The sequence below is a fragment of the Anas platyrhynchos genome, chromosome 29 (genome assembly GCF_047663525.1).
Source record: "Anas platyrhynchos isolate ZD024472 breed Pekin duck chromosome 29, IASCAAS_PekinDuck_T2T, whole genome shotgun sequence".
NCBI lineage: Eukaryota > Metazoa > Chordata > Aves > Anseriformes > Anatidae > Anas > Anas platyrhynchos.
In genome coordinates, this window is record NC_092615.1 from 2,100,764 (window position 1) to 2,114,535 (window position 13,772).

Here is a 13,772-nt window from a genome sequence, read left to right on the forward strand (position 1 = left end):
AGTCTAAAACCGTCAAAAAAAAGCTAACACATCTAAAAGAGTACCGAAGAACAGTTAAAATAGCTTCTGAGGTATAGAGGCAGGTGTCACCAGGCACAATGTAATGCAGATACCATCTCGTTGAGAACACCAGCTACCAATGAAAGCACAAAGCTTAGCATTCAAAACAAAGCTAAGTAGGAGTAAGTGCTTTTGAAAATGCACATCAGTTACAGCCAAAGTATGCAGGAGCCCGGCTTCTCTACATTTTCTCAAAAGGAACACAGAAAACCAGATGGAGAATTTGCATAGAATTTCTTCTGAAATCGTTTCCGAATTCAAATTTCAAATTCAAGTCGAACGGATTTATTAGGCTGGCTTCTTTAGGTACCTAAGTGCATGATCACGTACAGTATCCTCCGATAAATTTAGCTGAATTTGTGTGAGAGGCTGAGGAGCTGAGATTTCTGCCCCTAAGGTAAAATATTACATTCCTACAGGTTTCGTGGAAATAGGCAGTTACATAAAGGAGAGAAACCATACATTCCAGTCTGCTGTAGCACAGCCCCAGAAGATTCACAGGAATGAGGGACATTATGAATGGTCCAGCCACAGAAAACGTTTCAGTTAGGTCTTTAACCCCATGAAATAGTAGAAACTGCAAAACAGGAACGTGTAAGAAACCAGGTTTCGGTGCTGATAATAACTGCACACCAGAAGAGTTTAGAAACTAAAGTGCTTTATAACCTGAGTTTTCATTTAAAAAAAGAAACACGCATACACTCCTGCATGTTCTTGCTCATACCCTGTTATTCCGGCAATAAAAAATAACCACTTTCTTTAAAAGGAAGCTAGACAATTTGGGGTGAGGAGTAGCAGAGGGGAAACCACATTAATTTCATTAGCGTATGCATACTGCTAGGAATTCCTTCTCAAATTTGGCACTTAGCACTCAGAGTTGCCCTTTAAAGCTTGGCAAGAAATGCTCTCCAGCCCGCAAGTTTCCTAATTTCGTCTTAGGACACACTGCTTCATTTGGATGCACTACCTCCAAGACAGACAGCTCTGAATGTGTCAGTTTTACCTCAATTCACTTTGCTCCCCGTCAGTCATAACATAAATCAAAGCAAATATATAATTAAAACTAAACTTAAGGTCGGCTCCAAGCTTGGAAAAAACAAATCTGTATGAAATTAAAAGCAACCCTAACACAGTTTCAGACCTGGGGTTCAGGGGTTAGGACAGCAGCTGCCTTTCTGAACACACCTCTCTCTCTGAACCAAAACCCGAGCCTGAAAGTGCGATTTCTTGTCCCTCCCCAAGACTCCTGCAATGGGCAGGCACTGCCCAGGACCTCTCTTTTTCCTCCTTTTCCTTTTCTTCCAGTCCGATTCGGCTTCCAGCTTCTCACTGTGTGCAAACACTGCTCACCCATCCACCTATCTTGCACCTTTTTATGACCGGATGGTTTCAGTAAAAATATAATTGCGCTCTTCCGGAGTCAGGTTTATTCCTGAAAGACCTTTCCTGCTGCTTTGTTTCCGTCTTTCAATCAACCTGGACTTTTAATCCCAAAGCCAAGCCCCAGAAGTACTAATACCACTAACCAGTACACAAGATAACAGCTATACTCACAGCACACTAAACCAGGGAGCTCTAGGCGGTCCCTGACTTTCTAGAGAAATGAAACACGGCATTTTTGGGCTCACTATTCACACAGGTGATTAACAGCTGACGTCTCAGCTCCCAGACAGATCTGAGAGGTTAAAACCCACGCTGAAAGCACACCACTCACCGCCCCGCAGACCCACCTCTCTGGCAGCGGTCGTGGGTCCAGCAGCGCTCGATGAAAATGCCGTTGATCACGGTGGGCGGGCAGTTGCTTTTCCCTTTCACAGTGCCCGGACACACATCTCCACACTCTTCTTTGTCATCCTTGTTGGCGACAATGTAGTTGTCTTCTACAGAATCCAAAATCCTCGACCAGTCGATGGTGGACAAGTAGCACAATTCGTTGTTCTTCTCGATCCGCACGGCGCCTCGAGTGATGTTCATCAGGTTGTAGAGGCCGATCTCCTTCAGGTGAACCATCTCAAAAATGACGAGCGCGTAGTTAAAGAACAGATGGGTTCCTCGAATCACAGTGAGGTTGGGGAAGAGTCCCTTTAAGCTCTCCAGGCCATAGACGCGAAAAAGCAGCAAGTAGTCTGTAATCATAGTCAGTTTGGGAAAGCTGAGCTCGCGGAAATCTTCAGGCTTGGTTTTAAACATCAGCAATATTTGCAAGTGGCCCTCGATCACAGTGCAGTTCTCAAGCATGTTCAGCCGGGTCAGATTGTTGCGAATGTCCATGCTTCTGCAAACTGGAAGGCAAAGAACAACGCTACTTACTTATTTTTTTAAAAACAGTTTTCCAAATACACCCATTTTTCCAACCGTGCCATAATATATCGCTACGTTCAGAACACACAGCCAGGGCCTTTTCAATAAAAGCACGCTTCGAGCGTTAAGAAATACACTGTTGGGAACGCTCCCTGGTATAGGGTTACAAAATATGAACTGAAAGAGTATTTCATAATTTTTTTTTCCTGCCATCTTGAGCTGCTGGATATTACCCCTATCACGACCGGAGCGGCAACAGCAGCCCGCAGACGTCATTCAGCGTTTACAAAGTAAGAGGTGTCCATGCAACAGAGTCTGTTTTCTTTAGATAGTTGCCAGCGACACACCTACCTCATCCCAGATTGTGCAATTAATGCCACTGGATTAGAGGGAGTAATTTAGAATGGTTGCAGGGAGGGAAGAGATAGGAAAAGAAGAATGGGGAGGAAATGGCAGTGCTCGGGAAGGGAAAAAACTGGAAATCCACATGGAAGATGCAGCCTCAGCTCTCGCCCAGACTTTGCTGATGAGTAATTTACTACACCAGTCATTTGTGCCCCGAGCATTCTTTTCAGGTTAGGCGTTTTGTTGTTGGGTTGTGGTTTTTTGTTATTTTCTAAAGGTTGCAAATCTCCCTGCCTTGGCTACCTGGACAGTTTGTTGAGCAGAACCAGTAACCCAAGGAACCGGCAGAGCAAACAAGGATACGAAGCCTGGGTTAGAAGGGAAACAGAATAACACGAACCCAGGCAGCAGCAAAAGTAGGGACAGAAAGAAACAAGTCTGAATGGGGAAAATTTGAATTCTAATTACAGGTAAGGAAATCTAGAGCACCATGTCCACACAACACAATGAAAACCCCAGCGATAACCCTTTAGAAAAACAAATTTCATGAAAGATACAGCCAGCCCTTAACACTCTGGGAGAACATCAGAGGAAAGGGAAGCCTGTCTGGTGATACAAGCATGCCAGACAACCACTTCCACCTGCCCAGGTGGAAATATTTAATTTTAAGACTGCATCCACTTTAGGAGTCCTCTTTTGACTACAGCAGAGACTTGCCCCTGCGCACACACACACACTCCCCTTGAGAGTTAAAAGCCCAGCACATTTACTTTTCTTTGTTCCTATGTATAAAATTAAACTTCAAGAACACACTCAGCAATAATCAGGGCTTCCAGAATTAACATATGCCCAGATGTTTGATGGTTACAATCGCCTGACTCCTCCCGGCTGTACAAAGACCACTGCTGTGCGGGTTAAAAATAAATTCTATGCAAACGTCTTAATGATTATTCAGAAATCTGCTCCACTGCAATAAAAAATAAAACTGGCAGCACCAATATAGGATCCGGAGCAATGTTATTGCCCAATAGGATTTTTGGCACCGTATCCAAGTCGTTTCATAAATTTCTTTCTGGAAGAAATAGCTAATGCACACTGCACCAGGGATCGCGGGTGTTCCTAAGGTGGGGAAGGAAATCTGAAGACCGCATAGGAGCAAGAAACACCGCAGAAAAATGGGAAGCAAACCAGAAAGCTCGTTGTCCATCCCAGGCAGGGGATCAAAGAACTGGGGGAGCAATAGCTTTGGTTTAAGGAAGGTTTCTTGTTATTTAACTTAATCAATTTTGACGAGTATCTCCAAGGGAGGGGGCGTGCGACACGGCCCCATCACCTGGGCCTTTCTGCAAGAGCTGCAAGCCTCCAAGTTACATGTCTGAGGCTCAGATCAAGAAGCAAATAAATTGTCAGCCCTGATGGGGGAAGGAAAAACCTTGAAGAAATGCCATCAGCATAAGGAGGATTTTTTTTTTTTTAGTAACAAGTAAAATCAGCACATTCGCATGTTATTCCAAACTTAAGCTGCCTATGCTGGGAAGCAATTAGCTGCTTTGCAGCTTCTAACGAGCTCCTGACATTCAATCAAGAAGGAGCAATTGGTGGGAGCATAATCACTGCTGATCAACTGGTGCCAAATGGAAAAGCTTCAACAAATCTAAAGCTGTGCAGAAGGACAGAATAATTCCCAGCCACACACAGACTGGGAAGGAGAGAAGGTTCGGGGACTTCTCCCTGGGCTGTTTCTTACTGAAAGGCTTGCATGTTTCATTGCCCAAGAGAATATATTCTATTAAGGTCAAAAATTTTAATCAAGAACGCATATATATTTTAAATCATTCCCAAAAAAATCCTGCATCTATGCCAGTAGCTTCTTTGGGAAAGGACCAATAACACTCAAAAACATTGAAATTCAATGTACAAGTCACCAATGGAGCTAGAACTATCTGGTAATGCAAAATCCACCTCCTTGTTTCTTAATTACTGCTTGCAAAGCACAGAGGTGAAATAACAGCAAGCTGACCGAGGTGGTACTCACGAGCAATTGCTCCATCACAGACCTTGCAGAAATGGACAGACCAAAAAGATACGGCTCAACCCTGCAGCCGAAGAATTACTTCTGAGAGTGAAAGCTCCAGGCTTTTATCATGGCTTAAGGCCACAAAAAGCACCTACACACTCCATGTAGTCACCCGAGTCTTTCATCATCATTCTGAAGGGAATTGGGTAAGTCACCAGAAACCGGCCCTGCCCCAGGCACTCAGCCCCCAGCATGGAGAAGGAAAGAAAAGAAAGCAGCTCAAAGGCTTTCCTCTCTCCTCCAAAAACATGATTTAGACACCCAGGCAGGGTACAAACCACCCTCACCTGCAGCGTTCCCCCCACTGCAGCTCGCAGAGAAGGCAGCCAAAGGCTGAGACAGACAAATATTTTCACAAAGTGTGTGAAAGCAAAAAAAAATTAGCTGAAGCTAAATCTAAAAAGAGGCAGGTGATGCTTGTGGGTAAACAGCAAAGCATTTTGAAGAGTTAATTAATTGTATAGATCTACCAGAGCTGGAAGGACACATCCACAGTCCATCAGCTCACTTGGCTTTTTAGAACTATTTTTGTATTTTGGGCCAATTCTCAACTCTCACACAGAGAGCATTATTTGTGAGCAGTGCTGCCAGCACAGACCAGACAGGAGATTCCACACGCCCTGGCAAACCAGGATGTGACCCGAGTTCTTCAAACTCTGCTGCTTTCAAACCTGAGCAATAGCATGTCATAAACCGGCACGTTGTCTGCTGGCCTTAGGGGGTTCCAGCACCGAGAGCTTCTGCCCAAGCCCTTTTCATGGAAGGAGATGTCAAACACTGCAACGTTAGCCTGGCAGAGAAACTTAAAAGGAATTTCAATCAAATCACATGCTCATTTCCAAAACAAACAATTGAATAAAAGGCTACTATGATTGGAAATCTACAAAGATTAAGGGGCTTTATCCAGCTTTTTCCACATTCAGAGAAAATTACATTTAAGAATTATTTTTCATTATCTACTTCAGTTTAGTTTTTAAGTGATAAGTATCACCACAGAAGCTGAACCTAATTTTTAATTCCTTGGACATCCAGGAGAAGGAGTTACACCTATCTGAAACAAACCCTGCTTTTCTGCTGCGGGGTCCTCGATCTTTTCCTGATTTTGGATTCTGTTCAGCAGTTTGCATCTTCTGCTCATGCAGCAGCTGCTGAAGTCGCCCATAAATTTATCGTTGCCAAGACAACGAGAAGCAGTTTTAAGCAAAGTAGTAAGTGGCTTTCCACAGCCTTTCTCAGTAGTATTTCTTCTGCAGGGGGGATTAGTCAGTGATTCAGTACAAAGGCTAGTCAGGTGCGATCCCGGGAGAGCAAAGTTGAGGAGTCAATTTTAAAACAGACAACCTGGGTCCAAAAATACAGAAATCAGCAAAATAATCTCAATCTGATTCCCTAATAGTAGGCCCAATGCTATTCCTGTTCAAGCTACTGGCAAAAGCCCTGCTAACACAGATTCCTGCGTTTCAGCAGAAACAGGCTCCGCGTCCAGCAGCACAGCACGACACCGCCAGAGAAGAAAAACTCCTCCATCCCTAGCTACTAAGCTATTCAAAGGAACTTAAAAAACAATCATAACAATAAAAAAATCATTATAGACACTTTCAGCAGACCCCCAAGAAAAAAGTTGCAAGTTGTTTTTTTTTTTTTTGTGTGTGTGTTTTTTTAAATAAAAATAAAAAATCCTGGGATGCCAACCAAGCCTCTCGAACAAACTAGTTTGGTAGCAACCTTCACGTGCTGAATGAAGAAAGGAGATCTGATGTCAGAGGTTACTTCTGGAGATACAGTCTAACCGAGGGAATAGCTGGAACTTAAGCCTTGTTTATAGTAAACTAGCTGGATACCAGACCTTAATGATTCACTGCTTTAGAGCTCTGGCTCTTGAACAATCGAGACCAGGATGATGTAGGATTACACAGAAGGAACATAAACCATTTAAGATAACCATTAGTTAATTGTGTGTTTTAGTGTTCGCTACCGACGTGAATAAAGGAATCATTTAGGAAAAATTGCACTCACCGATTAAGTCAAAAACTTGGCGATTCTATATAATACTAACTTGTACACAGAAGGCATTAGGAAACTGGGAAATGGGCTTTTAGGTGTTTCTTAGGATAATTGAGACAGAAAAGCATCCTGTTAAGGGATGGGACAGCAGAAAGGACCATAAGCCAGCTTCTAGCCTAGTGCAGTAATAGTGTAACAAACAGGAGCTATCTATTAGCAAAACGTTTGTTTTTGAGCTTTGGTTTTGCACTTCAGTCACTTGGCTCTGAGCAACGAAGCAAATTCAGAAATGCACTCAAAAGCGAGGCTGTTTATGAACCTGCAGCCTGCTCGGATAACATCTCGGGTGGCTGTTATCTTTCACTACGCAAGCCAGTGTTCCTGAACTAAGGGCCAGCCTGTCACGGAGCTTGCTTTCTTTAATGCCAAAAGCATACATAACCTCCCGGTCTGCCTCTAACGCCTGGTTTACTACATCACCATGCTCTCCACATTCAAATCAAAACATTAGGGGAAAACAAGGCTTGTGCTGCTGTGTTTTTCCAAGCAAAGATAATGGAAGGGGTGGCGCTGGAGCGACAGCATCCCAGGACCACGGGAGATCCATCAGAGCAGAGGTCACTGCCAGCAGATTTGGGGATTTGGTTGTCAACATTAACGTAAGTTATGTTCCACAAAACGGCCACCCCAAAATCGATCAGAAAGCCTGTGGGTTTTTTGTAGGCTATTCAGAATGAATGCACTGCCTCTCTAAAATAGCAAGGGCACGCTGGGATGGTTGGTGGACACGGTCAGTGCCTGCTTCTGACACTGCCCTGCTGCAGTCACTCTTCCTACTTTAAACTCCCCGGAGCGACATTTCACTCTAGACCAAGTCTCTCAACGTTAAAACTTAAGAGACCAGCTTCTTAATGAGTTTAGGAGCAGAAAGAAGAACCCCAAATGAATCAGAATTAACAACACCGAGGAAAATAACATTAAAAGGCTATTACTAAAGGAAAAAAAAATTGGAATTAGTCCCACCTAACATCAGCACAGAGAGCTCAGACAGATTCCTAACTCCCACCACCAGCAACAGCGTGCAAGTACAGTGACCAGCTTCAGGTGAAGAGCTTAGAAGAGGAAGAAGCGTACTCTAACCTCTAGTGACTGTATTGATTAGCTTTCTACTAATTACAAAAGGAGCCCAACGCATATTGCTCCTTTGATAGATGCCCGAGACCAGGTGAGGTGAATCCCACCCTGAATACCACAACTAATGAACTGCCGTGTGAGTCACATGTGAGATTTATTTCGAGAAGCTGCATTATGTTTACACAGTGATAAAGAGAAAAAAAAAGCCAAACCTGCTTTTCTTAACTAAAAAAGATGTGTGCATCTTCACGCTGTGAGAAGGTCTGGTCTCCTTTCTTTAACCCTTGCTTCTACTCCTCTCAGTCACATCTGAACCCAACCAAACCAAATGTAAAAGAGGAAGAGAGCACACACACAGGATTCCCAAACACATGAAAACTGAGGATGGGTTAAGAAGGAAAACCTTCAGCATCTCCATCAAAAGACAGCTTCAAGAGTGAATAAACCCTCCATCCAGCTTGCCTGCTCAACACACCATACGCTGCTTTTGCCCCAGCTCTTAGCAGATGTGAGACGAATGCTAGCATTGTCTGCAACAAGTAAAGGGAAAAAAAAGACACGTGGCACAAGAAATATCATGGTTAGGCTCAGAGCTCAGGGAATATTGTCACTGGAGAGCAGCGTTATCATGGGGCACGCTTGTACTGAATGCAGGACGCAAATCTCCAAGAAAGCAGACTTCATTAGTTCCGTTGCTCAGGGAACAACTTGTTTGCTTATGCAACTATTGTGCATGCATTTACCCTTCCAGCCACTCTGATGCAGGCCTCCACGTTAGCGTGTTGTTTTCAATCCACGCTGTGGTGCTGTGTGATCTAATCATTCTCAGAAAATGGAGTCAAACATCAAAGTAGCTGAAAACCTTTTGAATTCAGGAACTTACTGTCCAAACAGCCTGTAAGATACTTTGAAAAGTGTCTGCGTTGTATGAATGATACACAAATATTCCACCCCAGATGCTGCTTTTATGTCCTGTACATCGCTCCTGTCTCTCCATCCATAAATTGTAGAGCGTATTTTCCTACCGCACAGATGAAGCAGCTATGATTGTATTCACACTTGCAACCAAAGAGGCAGAATATGCTTTTAAGCACGTAAGTAAATAAATAAATAAAAAGCTTCAGCGTGGTGGTAATAATAATGTTTTCAAATTAGGAACTGCTGGACTAAAGTTGTGTATGGATTTATTATTAGTGCTATATGTCAACTACCTTCTCCATTCCTCTGTCGGTGATGGGCGGGTTTGTACATGCTTGCCAGCTATAACTTACCCTCCCTAGTTAAAAACATATCCGCAGTCTCTTCTAAAGGCTTCTAATGTAACAGCGTTGTATGAGGTCGGAATTAGGTGTTTTTGAAATACGTGACTTGTCAGATTGCTGCAAAAAACGAGGCTGTCTCAAAGGTACGCCCCGCTTTACTCCCTCAGTATCACCCCCGTTTTAAAAATGCCCAGGATTGCCTCGTCTGCACTTGATGCAATTCTCTTGCTGTGGCCTTTTGTGATGGGGAAGCTAACAGGTAGACTACAGGATGCGCTATGTGATAGACAATTTGAGCATCTAGTTACTTCTCTTCAAATAAATATGTTCCTCACATTAAAAAAAAATAAAATGCAACTGCAATCATTGACATTAAAACCTTCCACTAGAGCAGTTTCTTAAGGAAGTTTATTCAATGTTACCCACCAAAAGCAGCTCCTAAGGCTTAAACTCACATCAACCATTAATTTCACGAGCTCGCCACCTCCAATTCACCGCCTTTAGATCCCTACCTCGCATTCTACAAGTCGCTGTTTAAGCGCAGATCCCTACCTTCGAGCTTTATCCCCCTTTAATACCCGCGGCTTTGGAAGATTACCTACAAGTATTCCTGCGGTTAATGACAAACCCTCCCGACTCGAAGCCTCGCCACGCTACGAGCCTCTTGAAACTGGAGCTCGTTTTCAAACCAGCCTTAAAAGAGAAGCGTCGGGGAGCCCCAAACAGCCTCTTGTACCCCCCCAGGAGCCGGGGAGGCCCTGACAGAGGAGGGCAGCCCGGGCAGGGGCAGCACCCTGACCCCCTCGGCGTGTGGAGAAGCAGCCGAGCGGCGTGCCCGTGAGTAAACACCGCGGCAACCCGGGCACCCAGCGGGGGCCCCAAGCCCTTCCAGCCTCCGTCCTGCCCTCCCCGCTCCAATCTCGACCTCCTCCGAGCCGCCCCCTACCCCCTCACGACCCCTCAGCACTTTGAGGCACGAACACCCCCCCGACCACCACCACCACCCCGCAGCGAGCCCTGAAGGTCACCCGAGCCGCTCCCGGGCTGAGGAGACCTCCGGGCCCCTCCGGCACCACAGGGACCCGCAGGCCCCAACCGAGCCTTCCCCGGGGCCGCCGTCCCCACCGCCGCGGCCTGGGCTCGGCGGCGCTCGCCAGGTCCAAAGGGTGCTGGCGGCGGGGACCCAGACACCCGCCCGCCCCCTCACGGCGCCGGTGCCCCCCCCCCCACAACCCTACCGCCCGTTTAGGCCTCGCCCCCCCCTCCACACACCCCGGCTCCCCTACTCACTCTCCCCGCGGCCTCGGCCGCAGCAGGCCGCCAGCAGCAGCACCACGGCCCCTGCCAGCGCCGCCGCCGCCGCTCGTCTCGGTGCCATGCCCGCGTCCCTGCGGCCGCCGCGGCTCGGCGCGTCCCGGCTGGGGCGAATCAGAGGCCGCGGGGCGGGCGCGGGGGCCGGGCCGGGCTTCGCATCGTCGGTGAGAGACCCGCTGAGGGCCTCACCCCCCCCCCCCCCCTCACCCTCCTCCCCTTCTTTTCCTTCTCCTTCTCCTTCTTCCCCTTTAATAGCGGCCGGCTGAGGGAAACGGGGCGGCCCCCTGCTCCTCCCCGCCGGTCCCCGGTGAGGCGTGAGGCCGCTGCCGCCTCGCAGCGCAGGCCGGGCTGGCGGCTGCCTGCTTGCCCTGGCCGGTAAACAAGGGGCTGCCCCCGTCAGCTGGGAGAGGAGAGGAGCGGGGCGGCGGCAAAGGGCGGCGCGGAGCCGGGGCCGGGGCTGGGGGAGGAGCGGAGGCGGTGGCGGCGGCTTCCACCTGCCGGGCCGCGGCGCTGAGGGAACGGGGATCGGGGACGGTCCTTTTTCAAGGGGAAAAGAGGCGATTTTGGGGGGGTTAGGGGTAAAGATCAGGCTGGGTTTGGGCCGGGTGGTGCTGTGTGAGGGCAGGGGGGGCAGCGCTGAGGAGCCATGTCAGCCCCTTTCTCCAGGGGGATGCGGCGTCTGATGCGTTTTCCTCTTATTTTATTTTTTTTTTTATTTTTTTAATCCTCTGCGCTTTGTAGTTGCACTAAGCCCTCACACTATGGTTCCTGGCAACTTCCAGTAATTTCACCTGGCGCTTACTCTCACCCATTTCTGGGAGATAGAGTTACATAAACTGCAGGAATAAAGCCTTTTTTTCATTCAAAAACACTTAGTAAATACAGTCGTCTTCCCAATCTTTGCCACACCATCAGCTTTCAACAAACCCCGCTTCTGTATTGCATTTCTTGCTCATTAATGGACCATGAGGCAGGCCATGGGTGAGTGGAGCACCAGAACTCTGCCTTGGCTCCACTTTCTGGACACCAAACTGCTTCAAGAGAGTTTGCAATGTTTTAAACGTTTGTGTTAACTTTGCCATTTAAAGAATTGCCGCAGTTGCCACAGGGATATTGCATAGTTGTGAATGGGAGGAGGAATGGGCTATGAAATCACAGCTATTTTAGCCGAGCTCATGCTGACATTCTTTGAGGTTTCCCAGTTGGATGGGACAAGGTCAGGGGCCTGATTCTACTGAATCACTTCAGCGTAAACAATATCAACCGTGATGGTACCTGCGTAGCAATAACTACATCTTACCCTTTGCAAAGTATTTAAATGTTTAGATGAAAGGGCCTGGTTTAAGTGGGGATGCCTTCTCTTGTGATTGTTACAGCAAGAGACAATGTGTATCTGCACAGCACGTTAGCTGTTGATCGAGCCTGTTGGTGTGTGGCAACTGCCATCATGGGAACACATTTTCCTGTTGCCATTTTCTCAAATGTTCCCTTCTACTTACAACTCACAGGTGCAGAGGAGACTCAGAACTTAACTCACTTCTCTAAAGAGTGCTCCAGGAAGTAAGGACAGCAAAGGAATGGAAACAGACACCAAAACTATACGTTCTGTGCTTGCAAATTAACCTGCCTTATGACTATAGACTTTGCATAAAGCAGAGAGAGCCAAACATCAACGAGACAGTTTGGGCTATGTGGAATTTATAATGTGACTGTAATAGCAACCTACTTTTGCTTACTCACTTATGTTCTCATTGCCTTTCATGTAATAATGATATCAGCTTACAGATTGGCACAGGAGGATTAAAGGCTACAGATTTATTATCTTTTGCTAAAATACTATTTTTAGTTTCTAATTACTGATTAAGAACATCAGCGTGCAATCTTTCCAGCATCTTTCCCATACAGTCACTGCTACATATTCATCATGCTACAGTACACTAGTTTTGCAATCAGATAAACCAACAGTAGCAATGTGGGCTCTAGGAAACTAAGCCAGCACCTGTTTGGTAGTTTTTTTCTAGTAGCTGCAGTTCGTGATCTTCTCTAACTTCCAATTTCAGAAACTCTACTAAAAATCACAAGTTTGATATATTAAATACAACTCCTTTCTTAAACAACATTAAGAGTTCTTTCTCCCCACCACATGTATGTTTTAGTTAAAATAACTTATAAATAAGCAGTGAGAAATGCCTAAGAGCTGTGACAAACTTTTGGGGATTCATTTCTGAATCAGCCTAAAAAAATAACTATATAGAGTCTTCACAGAATCACACTATCTATCTACTAGACCCCACTAAGACTATTTTTGTCAGTTCCTTACTTAAATAAATCTAAATCTCTGGCTAGAGAAGCCAAAGAACATGGGTATGGAACTTGGAAATAATATTGTCTTTTCTGACCTTCAACATTTTTTGATACAGGGAGAGATCTACAATTACAATACTTGATCAGTGTGCATTTGCATGAGGTAAAAAAATATTTTCTGGAGGACAAAATTTACAAAAATGTACAGAGTATTAGCCAGCTTACTATTTGCGTCTATGGGAATCCCCAGTGCATTTGGAAGGCGGTCTTTTCCCTTTCACGCTATTTAGAAAATCAGTGTAACAAAATTTGTACGGTACTTTCAGAGCTGGAACCCAAAATGTCCCCCATTGTAGTGTTTTCCTGAAAAACATACTTCTTTTTTTTTTTTTTTTTTTGCCTTCTTTGGAATTTCAGCTGAGATAATATATAATAAACATCTTGAAATACTGTACAGTGTGAAAGCAGTACATCATGAGATAATGCTGTAAGTTTACAGGCCCCATCAAAAGCCTTGTTTCTTTTGAAATCCCCCCAAAAAACTGTCCCATTATTCATCTTTGCTCTATAGTTACTTCACAGCTGCCACGAATCACAGGACAGACTAAAGATACAAACAAAGCAGATAAATAGCAAAATACAGCTGTATGCCCAGCATTGCCTTTCATAAAGGTGCGTAACGTCTGCAGGGTCAGCGACCTCCAAACCACGGCCTTCAACGCTTAAAAAAAAAATGCAGGCCCTTATCCTTTGCTTATTAACAAATTAACAAAAATACAATAGTCAAGGGCTATGGGCATGCGGTTATCATGCACAACACTTGTTTCGGATTGTTATTTTAACATGACACATCTGGTACAGCCTCAAGTACAGAAGAAGTACTTTGACGTATATTGTTGTCCCTCATCCCCCACGGATGCGTCTTCTCCTCTTCCTCCCCCCAAAAATCGTGCCAAACCTTGAACTAGTTT

At 45.5% G+C, this 13,772-nt stretch overlaps 1 protein-coding gene across 1 annotated transcript in view; it reads right to left on the reverse strand.

The window, feature by feature from the left end:
• The window catches only part of INSR (insulin receptor), a 55,191-nt gene extending 44,478 nt beyond the window's left edge, over positions 1-10,713 (reverse strand). The window contains exons 1-2 of the mRNA XM_038169078.2: positions 10,474-10,713; positions 1,791-2,342 (exon numbers count right to left, since the gene is read on the reverse strand). Of these exons, the coding sequence (XP_038025006.1) occupies positions 1,791-2,342; positions 10,474-10,561 (640 nt within the window). The 5' untranslated portion in view covers positions 10,562-10,713. The remainder of the gene's footprint in view (positions 1-1,790; positions 2,343-10,473) is intronic.
• Between the last annotated feature and the right edge of the window lie 3,059 nt (positions 10,714-13,772).